The sequence below is a fragment of the Episyrphus balteatus genome, chromosome 1 (genome assembly GCF_945859705.1).
Source record: "Episyrphus balteatus chromosome 1, idEpiBalt1.1, whole genome shotgun sequence".
Taxonomy (NCBI): Eukaryota; Metazoa; Arthropoda; class Insecta; order Diptera; family Syrphidae; genus Episyrphus; species Episyrphus balteatus.
This window is the reverse complement of record NC_079134.1, coordinates 56,939,890-56,953,248: the sequence shown is the minus strand read 5'-3', so window position 1 is coordinate 56,953,248 and position 13,359 is coordinate 56,939,890. Positions and strand designations below refer to the sequence as shown.

Sequence of the window (13,359 nt, the reverse complement as noted above, 5' to 3'; positions counted from 1 at the left end):
CCCTTACAACTTACCGAATTAAAAGGCGAATTTAATTTCAAATTAAAGCTAATAATGTCTTTTTTTGAAAACCAGAGGTCTTCCAAGCCAAAAATTGGAAGTTAGGTCACGCAGCTTGTTTTAAGGTTAGGCGCATTTTTTACTTAAAACGTTCACCCAAGCTGGGGGGTGAAATGTCAAGATGTGGCTTGGAAGACCTCTGGTTTTCAACCAAAATACCAAAAAACAAGACTTTATGAAAAAACTCACTTTCATCGCTTCTAACCTTAAAACGGGCTGCATGACAAAACTGCAAGACTTTCGCCCGGAAGACCTCTGAATTTTGATAGCTGACAATATCACCTTTAATTTGACACCAATATTGTCTTTTAACTCTATGAGATGCACAATGCACTTTACCACGCCAATCGTGCCAGGATGCGAACGGGAAGACCTGTGGTTTTCGTAACTACTAATAGCCCTCTTGCACTTCCCATTTGAAATTTTCTTTAGCTCGATGAGTTGAGCGTTTCTGCAGTGGCCGCCCGGACTATACCAGCATAAACTACTGGCTTTGTGAAAATGTATATCTTAGTAATGAATGTGTTGCCGTTGTGTTGTAATAATTTTTTACATTTGAAGCCGATTTGTGAGAAAATTGCTTCTACCGCCTAAACGATTTAATAAAAATTTATTATTATATTAAATAATAATTAAATATAATAATAAATCTTAATAATCTTTATTCATCATTTTATTTATGAAATTAAAAAAAAAAGTTTAAAAAAAAATGTATTTTTAGTTTAAAAAAGAAAACGGCAACACCGGCAATTCTTAAGACATAGATTTTAAAGTATTTTTCATTACCGATGTTTAAGAACAGAAATTATCAAAATTGGATCTGTAATTTGCTTTAGTTACTCCACTAAAGCATAATAAAACGATAACAATGCAAAAACAAATCCAAAATTTCTTGAATTTTTTCAACAAAAACTTGCTAAATGGGTAAATAAATTGCATAAAATTGTTTATTTGTCTTTATGCTGGAAGTAAATAACGTTTGAGCAGAATAAATAGCAATATAAACAAGAAAAATTACTTTAAACCGGGCAAAATGCTTAAAATTATTGAAAAAAACTTCCAAAAAAAAATTTGAAAAACAAATGATGCCAATCGATTTCTCAGGTCCGAAATAAGGGGAAACAGTCAACAGCGCACTTGTATCAAAATTTTTTTTTTAAAAAACTTGCACAGTGTTTTCAGCATTTTTTTTTTAAGGTTTAATCATTTTTTTGGAAAACTGCTTCTCCCGACTATACGATTATTTTCTTGTCTTAACCCAATCTACACGCTCTAGCTTTTTGGTCCCACGCTCGTGAACCAACCTGTAATTCTAAGAAAAAGAAACCTAAATGCTAGTTTGTAGCGCAAAGTGTACAAATTGTTCATAAATCACTTTTCAAAGCACTGATGCATTTTGAACATTAAAATAAATATTTTTCAGACAACTACTTCTAGACTAAATATGTATAATCTTATATAGGGTGTCCCAAAAGTAATGGATCAAACGAAATATGCTGATGGGGAACTTAAGGGGTTTCAGAATTTGGTAACTTTTTCATCCCAAATCCTTATGGTTTTCGATTAAATGCAATTTTTGTGAAATTTCCAAAAATCCCTACTTTACAACAGTATTTTGCTCCCTGCGCCCATTATTAATTTTTTTTTAATTCTTTTACAAAAACATTGCCAAATAATTAGGAACAATTAATTAATCAAAATATTTTTTATTCCATACACTATTTCGCTGCAAAGTAACAGTTTCAAGTTTTATAAAAAATCAATTTCCAACTTTTATTTGAGAGCAACACCGCAAAAAAAATTTGTACGATGCGAGAATGGTTTATTAATTTAAAAAGTAACCCTGTTATTGTAGTTGTCAAAAAAGTATAAACGTTTCCAAAGTTGCAGTTAGAAGGCAAAATATTACAATTTGAATTCAACAAAACAGGGTTTTTCATAGCAATTCATTTTTAATGATGAGGCAAAGGTCTGTACCAAGTTTTAGCTCTATGTGAATTTTGTCTAGGGAAAATTTATATTTTGACTGGACTAAAGGGCTAAAAAGGAATTTTTCGTTAGCTTTTATCTTCGATACTATTGTGAGTATATGAAAGATTAACAAATACCTTTCACTAAGCAATAGTAAAAAAAAAACAAATATTCTTACATTTAATTCATCGCCACAAAAGTTCGCTTCCTCAATTGATAGCTGCAATTCTTCGGTTCTATTTTTTTCTTCTTCCAAATTCTTTTCCAAATTTTCAATTTTTGATTTAAGCTGAAAATAAAGTTATACTGATGAGACCACAAATTTTAAACATTAACAATATTGAACCTATAACATAAAAATAAAAACCAACAAAAAAAGTAGTTTGTTTGCTTTATTAAAAAAATATTATATTTTTATCAAATCTTCGTAAAATATTCCACAGTGTTATATAGTTTTATTGTTAATTGTTTCATTTTTTTATTATAAAATTTGTTTTTCGTTTTTGCATTCATAAGCGTGGTCAGATGTGTGTATTTCCATTCATGGGGTGGTCGTTTCAAACAGCTTGAAATGCTTGGTTCTGAAAAATGCATTGGATTCAGTGTGTCTAAAGTAATTTTTTATAAATTGAGTGCCAAAAAAAATTGTATTCATGATTTAAAGTAACTCAAAACAATTGTTAAGTTTTTAGCATATGACAAAATGCAATTTGTATTAAATTTTACTTGTTAATAATGAATGCATACAGACATTGGTGCTCGCATTTTAAGATGTAAATAAGATTTTTGAAACTAAAATTTCGGCTTAACCAAAAATAAAAGTATTCGATTTTTCAAATTACAAATAACCTTAGCCTTGGAATGAAACATTCCGCATAGAAAATGTTTTAAAAAAGAGAACTAAAAACAGTGTTTATTGCATTTTTTTTTTCAATCGTATTAATATTAGGGGTTTATATTTCAAATGCATTTAAAAAATTGTATTTTCTCAGATACATAATAGTGCCTGGGCGACCAAACTTTGTTCGGTGTCTTTAAATGTTATATTTTGTTCGCGGCATTTTAAGGTTAAGTGGGTAACATAAGGCGAAATTTATTTATTTATTCAATTATTTATTTATTTATTTATCTGCTCCGTAACTCTAACAGATACAAAATTCCTAAATCTAAGTCCTATTTATTTATTAACGAATATCATTATTATTATTTCAAGCTTTATTCACTCATTGATATTTTAAATTACAAAGTTTATATAATTTGTAATTTGTTTGTTTGTATAAACATATTCAGTTAAATTTAAACAAAGAAATCAAAGTAAATGTATAATTAATTAGATTACAAAAAAAGATTAATTCAATTAATAGTTTAAACTAATTTAAATATACTTTACTTGAAAAAAAAATAGGTGAAATTTGTAAGTTATCTGAGTATAAGTCTCCCCCAGGCTTCTCCATTTTCTTCTGTCTAGTACTTCTCGCCAATAAAGTGGGCATGTTTTTCGGATGTCATCCCTCCAGCGCACAGTGTGGGATTTGGCGAATTTAGCGGAATTTAATTCGAAAAATGACTTGTCTTGTTTGATGCCAAAACCTATTTTTCTTAAAGCTTATAGATTGTAGAAAGTGATAACAAAAGAATTGTTAAGTGTGGATCATGTAAACAAAAAAAAAAAACAGCTTTGAAGTTGCAGTTGGCGATTTTTATTCTGTTTATTTGACGGAAGAGATTACTTTGCTCTTAATTTTTTCTCGTCCGTTTGGTGTGTGTTTTAATAAAAGTTTTATTTTGTTTATATTTCCTAAATATCAAGGTATAATTATGTAAATAATTTTTTATTTCACAGGGTGTTTCAAATTTTTGTTTTGGTGATTGAAGTTAAAAAAATGTGTTGTTTTTCGATTTTTGTACCTTTGTTAGAGCAAAACTTTAGTTATTCCGCGTTATTCCGCTAAGAGACAATATCCAATGCGAAGCTTGATTTATTATCTATCAGAAATCACTAAAATTTGGCACCCCAATTATGTTATAATATATTTTTTTTTTCGATTTTTCTAAGCTATAATTCAACAAAAAAAAAGATGACCTACCGTCAAAATTGAATAATTTCTTCGCATTTGGTTAGCTATGTTATAAATTTAAGGATTTTTTTTATTTCACAGGGTGTTTAAAAAGCAAAAGCTAGTGAATTTCATTTAAAAACAGTTATAACAGAAATACAGGGTGTTCAAATCCAAAATTTAGAGCAAGAGAAAAAAAGAACTAAGTAATTTGAAAAATTAAAAAAGAAAACTACCAAGGAATAAAAATATATTATATCGGATAAAGGGTGTTTCAGTAATAATAAAAAAATTTAAATAATTTAAAATTTTTAAATTTTCATAACGTTTATCGATATTTAAACAGGGTTTTCATATTTGAATACCTAAGTTAATAATCAAGTGCTTGGTCATTTATAATTCGTGGCTTAGACAATTTGCTGCTTTCTGAAGATAGAATAAATTTATTTATGACAACTATATGAGCGCTTTCTTAAAGATTCTGTGAAATATGGGCTAAAATCGGTCGAAACTGTGGAAGCTTGAAATGCAGATACTTTTCTTGACTCATTGAGAATTTCAGACTACTGTAAATAGTCTAAGATGAAATAACTTTCTCATATTATGATAGCAGACCATCATAAGATAAAACAAAAAAGAATTTGATGAGTCCTGCAAAAAATGCAAAAAACTCAATGTTTCCAGTTAACCTTTATGTAGTTTCAGAACTCCGTTTATCAAAAAATTGGCTAATTATGCATACAAATTTAGTTCTATTTATTTTCGTATGTAATAGTTATAAATATTACCAAAAAAAGGAATAAAAAGTTTTTTTTCTGCCTGGAATTAATTTTTTAAGAGGGTCTATCAAAGTGCCAAAAACGTGTACTTTTAGAGCTCTGTAAATCAAAAAAGTGTGTAAATATGTTATTAATCGTAGGTACTTCTACTCATTATTGTAATTGTTTTTTAATAATATTATAAAAAAGAAAGGGTAAAATTTGTTTTTTGTGACCGTACAGTACTTTTAAAAATGAGTCCACCGAGAGGCAAAAAACTTGTACTTTCAGAGCTATATGCATAAAAAATTTGACGAGATATTTAAATAATTGTTATTATATTTCATTATTGATATATTTATAATTAATCTTGCAAAAAAAAGAATTCTCAAAAAGTTAAACTTGTAAGCGCTATTAATTTAATTCCACTAAATGAGCGAATTCCCACACTGTGCGGCGCACAGTGGTGCCATTTGACGTTTTTGGCGACAAAATTCATTTGCACGGCCATTTATGGATGAAAAGTCATGAAATTTGGTACACTGAATAATTATAGTATGAGGAATACGAAAAGGCTGCCAACTTTTTTTTATTCAAAATGGCGGCTCCAAAATAGCGGAAAGAATGAGCGTTAAAATAGAATTTTCATTTTCAAAACAGTATATAAGCTAGAAATTGGGCTAAATTCATGTCAAAAAGGTGTTAGATTTAAGATTTAGAACTCATAGATTCATATTCTTTACAAAAAAATCAAAAAAATTGAGAACAAAGTCCAAAAAATGCCAATTTAGTAAAACACACTTTAAGACCCCTAATTACACTATTTCATGCATTTTTTTTTAATTTATCACAATTTTGAGATCTCTTCTATTTATGTTTCATAAGAAAATTGAAAATATTGCGGTTATATGGTTGCCAACTATGTTTTTAATTAAATATAAGAAAACATGATATAATGAAAAGTTTCAATGTTCAATAAAACTGAGAATTTATTTTATCCGTAAACCAAAATATACTTTTCTAATAGATTTTAGCGTTTTAAATTCAAATCCGGAATCAAAAAAAATCTATGACGTCACGTTTCGAAGATAAAAATTAATTTTGATCTGCTAATATCTCGAAAATGTGACGTCATAGATTTTTTTGACTCCGGATTTGAATTTAAAACGCTAAAATCTATTAGAAAAAAATGTTTTGGTTTACGGAAAAAATAAATTCTCAGTTTTATTGAACATTGAAACTTTTCATTATATCATGTTTTCTTATATTTAATTAAAAACATAGTTGGCAACCATATAACCGCAATATTTTCAATTTTCTTATGAAACATAAATAGAAGAGATCTCAAAATTGTGATAAATTAAAAAAAAATGCATGAAATAGTGTAATTAGGGGTCTTAAAGTGTGTTTTACTAAATTGGCATTTTTTGGACTTTGTTCTCAATTTTTTTGATTTTTTTGTAAAGAATATGAATCTATGAGTTCTAAATCTTAAATCTAACACCTTTTTGACATGAATTTAGCCCAATTTCTAGCTTATATACTGTTTTGAAAATGAAAATTCTATTTTAACGCTCATTCTTTCCGCCATTTTGGAGCCGCCATTTTGAATAAAAAAAAGTTGGCAGCTTTTTCGTATTCTCCATACTATAATCATTCAGTGTACCAAATTTCATGACTTTACGTCCAGAAACGGCCGTGCAAATGAATTTTGACGCCAAAAACGAAGAATGGCACCACTGTGCGGCGGCGGCGGCGGCGCACTGTTGTCCAAAATGACTTATCTCGTTGCAAAAATCATAACTTTTGAACGGATTGAGGTAGCGGTACAGTTTTTTTTTTAATTTGAAGGAAATTTCCCGGGCTGTTACACCAATGAATTTCAAGGAAATTGTTTTACAGGGTGTTTAGGAATCATCGGCCGAAAACCGATTTTCTTAAAAAAAAAAATATTTAAATTAAAATTGGTATGCCATTTTGTAGAAATCACTAATTCACATCTAAAAAAAGTTCAGATTACACTTTTCCATGATATTACGATTATAGAGAATGCCAAAAAAGTTGGTCCCGGAAGTCCGTCTGTCTGTCTGTCTGTATAAGGATCTACAGCCTAAACGGATGGACCGATTGACTTCAAATTTGGTATGTAGCATTTTTTGGAGACCCTCCAGAGGGGTTTTTGGAATTAATTTTTTTGGGCCAAAAATAACGGTATTTGTCATACACCAATTTCAGTAAAGCTGTAATTGCTCAAAAACAGCTCCAACGATTTTGTTTAAAAAATTCAAATGTAAGTTTGAAAACAAGGTCTATCTTCTAATGAAAAAAATTTTTTTGGAAAATCATTATTAACGGTACCTGCCATAGAACGGTTTTTTTTAAATCCGATATTCTGCGAAACGGCTCATTCGATTTCAACGAAACTTTTTTTGAAGAAGCACTTATATAACTCAAATATAGGCCAAAAATAAAATTTAAAAAAAAATAATTTTTGGATTTTTAAAAAAATTTTTAATTTTTTTTTTGAAAAATAAAATTTTCGAAAACGGGACATTGAATTTTTTTGAAATTTTGTTTTTAGATGTGGATTAGTGATTTCTTCAAAATGGCATACCAATTTTAATTTAAACATTTTTTTTAAAGAAAATCTGTTCCTTCTGCCTTCATTTTTTTTTTCAAAGTACAAAATCTCGGCAGTGCGCAAGCATGCGCAGCTAAATATTTTTATTTTGGATCAACAATTGATTGGTACACATACCCTATTCGGCTTAATGCATGGAACCGAATGGATTTTTTACGGTACCTGCCATAAAACCGTTTTTTTTCAAATCCGATATTCTCCGAAACGGCTTATTCAATTTCAACGAAACTTTTTGTGAAGAAGCACTTATATAACTCAAATATAAGCCAAAAATAAAATTTAAAAAAAAATAAATTTTGGATTTTTAAAAAAATTTTTAAATTTTTTTTTGAAAAATAAAATTTTCGAAAACGGGACATTGTATTTTTTTGAAATTTTGTTTTTAAATGTGGATTAGTGATTTCTACAAAATGGCATACCAATTTTAATTTAAACTTTTTTTTTAAAGAAAATCTGTTTTTGGCCGATGATTCCGAAACACCCTGTGAAATAATTTTATTGAAATTCATTGGTATAACAGCCCTAGAAATGTCCTTCAAATAAAAAAAAAATTGTACCGCTAACTCAATCCGTTCAAAAGTTATGATTTTTGCAACGAGATAAGTCATTTTGGACAACCGTGCGGCGGCGCACTGTTGTCCAAAATGACTTATCTCGTTGCAAAAATCATAACTTTTGAACGGATTGAGGTAGCGGTACAGTTTTTTTTTTTAATTTGAAGGAAATTTCCAGGGCTGTTACACCAATGAATTTCAAGAAAATTGTTTTACAGGGTGTTTAGGAATCATCGGCCGAAAACCGATTTTCTTAAAAAAAAAATATTTAAATTAAAATTGGTATGCCATTTTGTAGAAATCACTAATTCACATCTAAAAAAAGTTCAGATTACACTTTTCCATGATATTACGATTATAGAGAATGCCAAAAAAGTTGGTCCCGGAAGTCCGTCTGTCTGTCTGTCTGTCTGTATAAGGATCTACAGCCTAAACGGATGGACCGATTGACTTCAAATTTGGTATGTAGCATTTTTTGGAGACCCTCCAGAGGTGTTTTTGGAATTAATTTTTTTGGGCCAAAAATAACGGTACTTGTCATACACCAATTTCAGTAAAGCTGTAATTGCTCAAAAACGGCTCCAACGATTTTGTTTAAAAAATTCAAATGTAAGTTTGAAAACAAGGTCTATCTTCTAATGAACAAAATTTTTTTGGAAAATCATTATTAACGGTACCTGCCATAGAACGGTTTTTTTTAAATCCGATATTCTCCGAAACGGCTTATTCGATTTCAACGAAACTTTTTTGAAGAAGCACTTATATAACTCAAATATAGGCCAAAAATAAAATTTCAAAAAAAATAATTTTTGGATTTTTAAAAAAATTTTGAAATTTTTTTTTTGAAAAATAAAATTTTCGAAAACGGGACATTGTATTTTTTTGAAATTTTGTTTTTAGATGTGGATTAGTGATTTCTACAAAATGGCATACCAATTTTAATTTAAACATTTTTTTTAAAGAAAATCTGTTCCTTCTGCCTTCATTTTTTTTCAAAGTACAAAATCTCGGCAGTGCGCAAGTATGCGCAGCTAAATATTTTTATTTTGGATCAACAATTGATTGGTACACATACCCTATTCGGCTTAATGCATGGAACCGAATGGATTTTTTACAGTACCTGCCATAAAACCGTTTTTTTTCAAATCCGATATTCTCCGAAACGGCTTATTCGATTTCAACGAAACTTTTTGTGAAGAAGCACTTATATAATTTAAATATAAGCCAAAAATAAAATTTAAAAAAAAATAAATTTTGGATTTTTAAAAATATTTTGAAATTTTTTTTTGAAAAATAAAATTTTCGAAAACGGGACATTGTATTTTTTTGAAATTTTGTTTTTAAATGTGGATTAGTGATTTCTACAAAATGGCATACCAATTTTAATTTAAACTTTTTTTTTAAAGAAAATCTGTTTTTGGCCGATGATTCCGAAACACCCTGTGAAATAATTTTATTGAAATTCATTGGTATAACAGCCCTAGAAATGTCCTTCAAATAAAAAAAAAATTGTACCGCTAACTCAATCCGTTCAAAAGTTATGATTTTTGCAACGAGATAAGTCATTTTGGACAACCGTGCGGCGCGGCGTTTTAGATCATACCTACCTACCTACCTAAATGATCAAAAAACATTTATTATTTTGCCTCGCGTGCTGCGTCACTCATAGGAAAGCATCAATAAACATTTTTCAACATGTACATACCTACCAACTTATTAGGTACTTTGTAACACTACTTCGAAAAAAAAAATTAGTTAGGTTACTAAATTCAAAAAGTGAAAAGGTTACGAAACCTGGATATACTTTGCACCACAAACTATATAACATTTTTGAAATGTGCGGTTTCATCTATATACCTACCTATTTTATGAATATTCTAGCTGCTTTCCTTTTTTTGCTTGAAATGTTTCTAGGTACATACCTACTGTGATCAAAATAATATTCCAAAATCTATAAGAAACAAATTGACTTCTACCTATCTATTATAGTAGGTATGTACCTACGTAGGTATGTTTATTATTTTTATTTAATCGAAATTAGGTGTGAAATATGTATGAATGTAGATATCTTGGTAGGTACCAACATAAATATGTATAATTAAAATAACACAACTATTACCTTTGAATATTCCTGCTGATCTCGCTTTTCTACTCATAAGTTTTTTTACTTGCGATATAGGTACTATACATATATCAAGTTATGCATTCGTACAAAAAAAAAAGTTATGATAACATTTTTCCATGACATTACGATGGTAGACAATGCAAAAAAAAGTGGGTCCCGGAAATCCGTCTGTCTGTCTGTCAGTCTGTCAGTCTGTCAGTCTGTCAGTCTGTCAGTCTGTCAGTCTGTTAGTCTGTTAGTCTGTCAGTCTGTCAGTCTGTCAGTCTGTCAGTATGTCAGTCTGTCAGTCTGTCAGTCTGTCAGTCTGTCAGTCTGTCAGTCTGTCAGTCTGCCAGTCTGTCAGTCTGTCAGTCTGTCAGTCTGTCAGTCTGTCAGTCTGTCAGTCTGTCAGTCTGTCAGTCTGTCAGTCTGTCAGTCTGTCAGTCTGTCAGTCTGTCAGTCTGTCAGTCTGTCAGTCTGTCAGTCTGTCAGTCTGTCAGTCTGTCTGTCAGTCTGTCTGTCTGTCAGTCTGTCTGTCTGTCAGTCTGTCTATCTGTCTGTCTGTCAGTCTGTCTGTCTGTCTGTCTGTCTGTCTGTCTGTCTGTCTGTCTGTCTGTCTGTCTGTATAAGGAGCTACAGCCTATGCGGATGGACCGATTAATGTCAAACTTGGTATGTAGCGTTATTCGGCGACTCTCCAGAGGGGTTTTTGGAATTAATTTTTTTGGACCAAAAATAACGGTACTTGTCATATAACGATTTTAGTAAAATTGAAATATCTCGAAAACGGCTCTAACGATTTTGTTTAAAAAATTCAAATGTTAGTTTTAAGCTAAGGTCTTACTTTCAATGAAAAAAAATTTGTTTGAAAATCATTATTAACGGTACCTGCCATAGAACCGTTTTTTTCAAATCCGATTATCTCCGAAACTGCTTATTCGATTTCAACGAAACTTTTTGTGAAAAGATTTGGATTTTTAATAAATTTTGAAATTTTTTTTTGAAAAATCAAATTTTCGAAAACGGGACATTGAATTTTTTTGAAATTTTGTTTTTAGATGTTGATTAGTGATTTCTACAGAATGGCATACCAATTTTATTTTAAAACTTTTTTTCCAAAGAATATTTATAAAAAATTAGTTTTTTAAAAAACGGCTCTAACGATTTTGAAAATTATTTTTTCTAAAAATGCATCTTAATATATCAATCAAAACTGCATACTTGTTTTGGAGGGCAATTTAATTTCAGATATTATTTTATTTTTTTTTTTTAAATGAATTTTATTTTTTTTTCCAAATTTCTATATAAAAAGTCTTAAAAATTTAAGCAAGTTTAATCTAAAAGCAAGTTCGTGCGACCCAGTCGTGCATTTTATTTTATATATTTTCCTAGGTATACAAAAAATACTGGAAAACAAAAGATAATAAAACGCATATAATAAGATCACTTCAAACTAAAAAAATTAACATGCTATTCATGCGTAATATACATATTCACAAAAGTAAAGGATACAAAAATTACTGTCCTGCGTCAGCCTGCCTAGCAGGGCTGCCATTTCGAATTTGCGTTGAGGAGAACTTTAAATGTTTTGAGGGGAGTATTTCACGTTCAAGAGGAGTATGCAAAGTAAAAAAATTGATTTTTTATTATTTACAAAAAATATTTACAAATTGTGCTAAATTCACAATTAATTTTAATAAAAGATTTATTCTTAAAAAACTCAAATTAACTTAAATGATTTCTTAATCATTTTATGTGGATGTGCTTATATGAGTCTCATCAGAGGCGTACGTTGAGTTGCCGGGGCCCTGGGGTATAACAAAATTTCGGTGCCCCTTTGATATAGAAAAGAGCAAATAAAAAAGTACGTATATACGCCCTACTTTTTTTTGTGTCCCTGATGTATCATTTGTTGGTCGCTAAGATTATTCAAGTAACATTTTTTGGGGCCCCAAGAAAATCTGTAATTTTTCTTTCAAAAACCGTTTTATTTTATGAAATATTTTATTTTTTGAGATGAAATATTATGTGGCAGGCTACCAATTTATTATGCATTACACTGAAGAATATAATTTTACTCTCTTGTGTCCGAAGTGATTCATGCCAAATATTTAATCTTTTCTCTTCGTTATTTATAATAAGTTGCATTCCGTGCATTGTCTCCAATCGTGGCCCTGGCATGTTGGGGGCCCCGGGCACCGCCCCTCTTGTCCCAATGGTACACCCCTGAGTCTCATTTTTATAAATTTCTCAAAACAAACAAGTTAACAAGATGTTCTCATAAAATCAACAATTCCGATCCATAATGATTAATTTTTATAGAATTATCTCCTATATAATTTTTCCTTCAGAAATCTGAAAAGGAAACGATTTCCAGGTATATGTTCCTAGACGAGTAATTTTTAAGTTTTGAAAATTTTATTTTTATAGGATCCCACATCTAATTAATGCGATTTACATAAGTATCCTGTTTTGCCGTATAAAAATAAAATGATTTTCTTATTAAACTAAACGAATTCTATTAAATTAATACTTTCAAGAAATTCAGAAGATTCGTCACTTTTTTTTGAAGACCTAAGTTTTCTTATAAAAAAACCATGTAGAAATCCATTTAATATAAATACATTAAATACATTATTCCATTCGCCTTTTTTCTCCGTGTAATTTTTGAAAACTTTAAACACATTCAATTTAATTTTAAAAAAAATAGTAAAAACTCAACATAATAATCCTCTAAGTGGGTCACGGAAATAGGAATAATTCTCATGGGAAATCTTAAATGTTTTTTATATTATTTTTCAATTAAATTTTAATTAATAATAACCATTCTCGTTTGTATTTATTAAAAAATAAGATATAGAAATTTAATTTTTATTAACTATCAATTGATAATTGTGCCCTTGATTATGAAAGTGGACTAAGTCACTCCTAAAAATGGCATCAAATCTAGCCTAAAAATAATTATTATTTAAGGAGTAAAGTTTATTTGAAAGCGAAATTGCAGTAAATAAACTTCTTTATTGCTCCTCTAGTGATTTCATAAAAGAAATATCATTAAATCGTTATAAGAAAATTATTGTGTAAGCTTTTCTTCAAACAATGCAAAAAGTGACTTAGTCCACTTTCATAATCATGAGCACAATTGTTAATCGGAATTAGGGTGAATATGTTAAAAAAAAAAAACTAAAGGTATTATAAAGTATAAATAATTCAA

At 29.4% G+C, this 13,359-nt stretch overlaps 1 protein-coding gene across 2 annotated transcripts in view; it reads right to left on the bottom strand.

Annotated features, from left to right (window-relative positions):
- The window catches only part of LOC129916181 (restin homolog), a 213,288-nt gene that overhangs the window by 77,880 nt on the left and 122,049 nt on the right, over positions 1-13,359 (bottom strand). For both annotated transcript variants that reach the window (XM_055996009.1, XM_055996015.1), the window contains one exon: positions 2,210-2,320. In XM_055996009.1, the coding sequence (XP_055851984.1) occupies positions 2,210-2,320 (111 nt within the window). Of the gene's footprint in view, positions 1-2,209; positions 2,321-13,359 lie in introns of those variants that run through there.